At 44.3% G+C, this 2,797-nt stretch overlaps 2 protein-coding genes across 2 annotated transcripts; one reads left to right on the forward strand and one right to left on the reverse strand.

Annotated features, from left to right (window-relative positions):
* Positions 1-295: 295 nt before the first annotated feature.
* Positions 296-610, forward strand: PPTG_19711 (hypothetical protein; the record flags this gene model as incomplete). Its single annotated transcript, XM_008918251.1, has 1 exon — positions 296-610. The coding sequence occupies one exon, from the start codon at positions 296-298 to the stop codon at positions 608-610; it is 315 nt and encodes a 104-aa protein (XP_008916499.1).
* On the reverse strand, positions 377-2,797 carry PPTG_19712 (hypothetical protein; the record flags this gene model as incomplete). The annotated part of the gene is made up of 1 exon (XM_008918252.1): positions 377-2,797. A coding segment is annotated over one exon (1,266 nt), but the record flags the coding sequence as incomplete, so codon positions are not given.

Consider the following 2,797-nt stretch of genomic DNA (forward strand, 5'->3'; position numbering starts at 1 on the left):
CTTTGACAAAATGAACTTGAGTGTAATCAGTCGTTGTCTAGCGTGTTCAAGCATCCGCTGGAATTTCAAAAATGTCGAATGCTTCTGGGTTTTTCTGTGATTCGAGATATTCTGATATAAGTATCGTCCGCCACATTCACATTGGATGCTCTCTTTAAGTTTGTCGGCGTTTTTTCACGCCATGATTTAACTAGCTCTCGATTTCTCGACTTTCTATCCATCTCAGTGTTTCTTATGTTTTGTAATATATTATCACAATTATTTTTTGTTACCCTATATAGCGAGACCTCTCATCATGACAACACAACTAAACTTTGGTAAATATAAAGGAAAGACTATCGAAGAAGACTTTGCTGTAGATCGGAACTATTGTGTGTGGCTACTACCGCAAGAGATCCTGATCGGGCAGTCACTGGAGATTAAAGAGTTTCTAGAAGAAAGGCTGAAAGGCTCGGATATGACTATGACACTGAACTGGGGAAAATACCAAGGCAAGTCGATCAAATGGATTCGCGATTGCGATAAGGGATACTTCGATTGGCTACTGAAGAACAAATATGTGGAAGAAAACTGCCCTGCGCTGAGAAAAGCTCTTCTGGAACTGGAATAACGCAGCTGGATGTGCATTTGCAGAACGGCCGAGGTGGATGAAGTGACAAATTACCGCTGAATCTAGCCATTGAGACAACGCAACATATTTTAATCACCACAATCAAGTTGAGAACACCTGCAAGTGCTTGCTTAAGAACGCGACAAAGTAGAGAAAGTATGCTTCTCGGCGCGTGACACTTGAACAAAGCGCACCTGCTTTCATTCGCAGCTCCCATCGCTCGCGTTTCAAAGTCGGTTCCGCCCTTTGTGACTCAGCTCTGCGAAAAAGATCTTGATTGACGTCATTGCTTGTTCTGGCAAGAAGTACACTTGCAGTTGCTACTGCATATTTTGCTAAGTTTTTTGCACTTGCAACGATTGTCTTTGCAGCCCCCTTTACAAGTACACGAGTGATCTGGAATCAAATCACGTCGTCGAATCGCCATCCATAATTCGTTGTATACATTCTTCAACCAAACAATTCCAACACCTGCTTCTGTGTGAGCGAAGCCATCAGGTGCAATGAAAATCCCACTTGTCTTGAATTTGGTTCCCGCAATCGGCCGCCATACATCAAAGAACGGACTCATCAGAGAATGAGTACTGGCAATGGTCACATTAATCCCGACAATGTCTTTATCAGTGATCAGAATCATGTCAACACCACCATAATTGTAAATGTCCGGGTCCAGCAGCACCCACGATTGGTCAGTGCACTCACTCAATGCCTTTCGAAACGCCGTGGTCTCACTTCCAGGTTTGAAGTTGTGCCTCGCGATGGATCTTTCTTCCTTCGGATATTTGCCAATAATGCCGTCTCGATGAACGATAGCCTTGATAACTTCCTCTACAAGAAAGCCACAAATTGATCGATTTTCGGTGACGCATTTTAACCGTTCAGGCCACAATGTAAGAATCGCAGCATCGGCTGCTTTTTTTTTCAAACTTGATACAGTAAACGAGTGGGAATCTCTCCAATAGCAGAAAAGCCTTGATGTTCTTCATCGAAGTAGAAAAAGCGATGATCCACCACATCATCATCATCTGGATCCGATGAAGCAGGTGGGACTAAATGCGCAAACACGCCCCACAAAGCATTCGCATCGAACTTGGTGTAAAAGGTCTCGATACACTGCAAACAATTCTTGATGGCTTTATCACTCATGACCCTTTGAACAAGTTTTGGCCACGTATCGTTCTCACGATGAAGTCTTGCAAATCGAAAGAGGAACAACGGGACACAACCGGTCAGAGCCATCAATTCTTCCCTATGGTCTTTGAGCAGCTCAATGTTTTGATGTTCCATCCACACTTGAAATTCATTCTCATTAAAACCACCAGCAAGCAATATGGTGGTGCCAGTTTCCTGTTTGTAGTAGGTGTTCAGCCAAGCTGTCGAATTCAGCGACATATCGCGAATTGTAACCATCGCTGATATACCGAGACATCTAGAAAGGCGTGTTTGTGCAGCAATGCATGCTGCGTTGTCGTCGTCGTCTATCGAATTCCACTGATCAGCAACCACAATTGCCATACGACCAGCCAAAATGTCATACATGTCATCAGGAGTCATCGATGAGTGCAGACCTTCATATTCGTCTAAATCATTGAGCAAAAGGTTGAGCTTCATAACGCGCACAAGTTCATCTTCTCGAAGTAACACCCGACAATCAGGAATATAGATCACAACTGGACGGATCTCAATGGTTTTGTCACCTACACCGGCCGTTAGGACCAATTCGTCTCGATGCTTCAACAATAACAACACCAGAACAGCCAATATATGCGACTTTCCATAGCCAATTGTTCCACCAAACCTTACTGTAGTAGCCGTCCTATTCTGCCATAGCTTTCCAATTCTGTCATACAATGACACCAACTCTTGTCTCGCTTGATACTTGAAGCACCTATTTGCATCGAGTTGAAAATGATCGGGGATATCGTACAGTGAAGGAAACGGAACATCAAGGACGGAATTCAACTCTGCAAGATCCATGTCGAAGCCTTTAATCTGTTCCAATAACCCTTTTGCCGTTCCAAGAAGCAACGTGTCTCGCTCCACGCGAATCACTTTTTGCCTCTTCCTGAACCTTTCATTGTCCATGACTTGTGAGACAGGTCTCTGTAGTTGCTGAAGACGCTGCGTCGTCTCGTCGGGAGAGGGAACCACCACCAGCACGTGAACGGTCTTCTTCGTCGGAGCACC

The sequence above is a fragment of the Phytophthora parasitica genome (genome assembly GCF_000247585.1).
Source record: "Phytophthora parasitica INRA-310 unplaced genomic scaffold supercont2.165, whole genome shotgun sequence".
Lineage (NCBI taxonomy): Eukaryota > Oomycota > Peronosporomycetes > Peronosporales > Peronosporaceae > Phytophthora > Phytophthora nicotianae.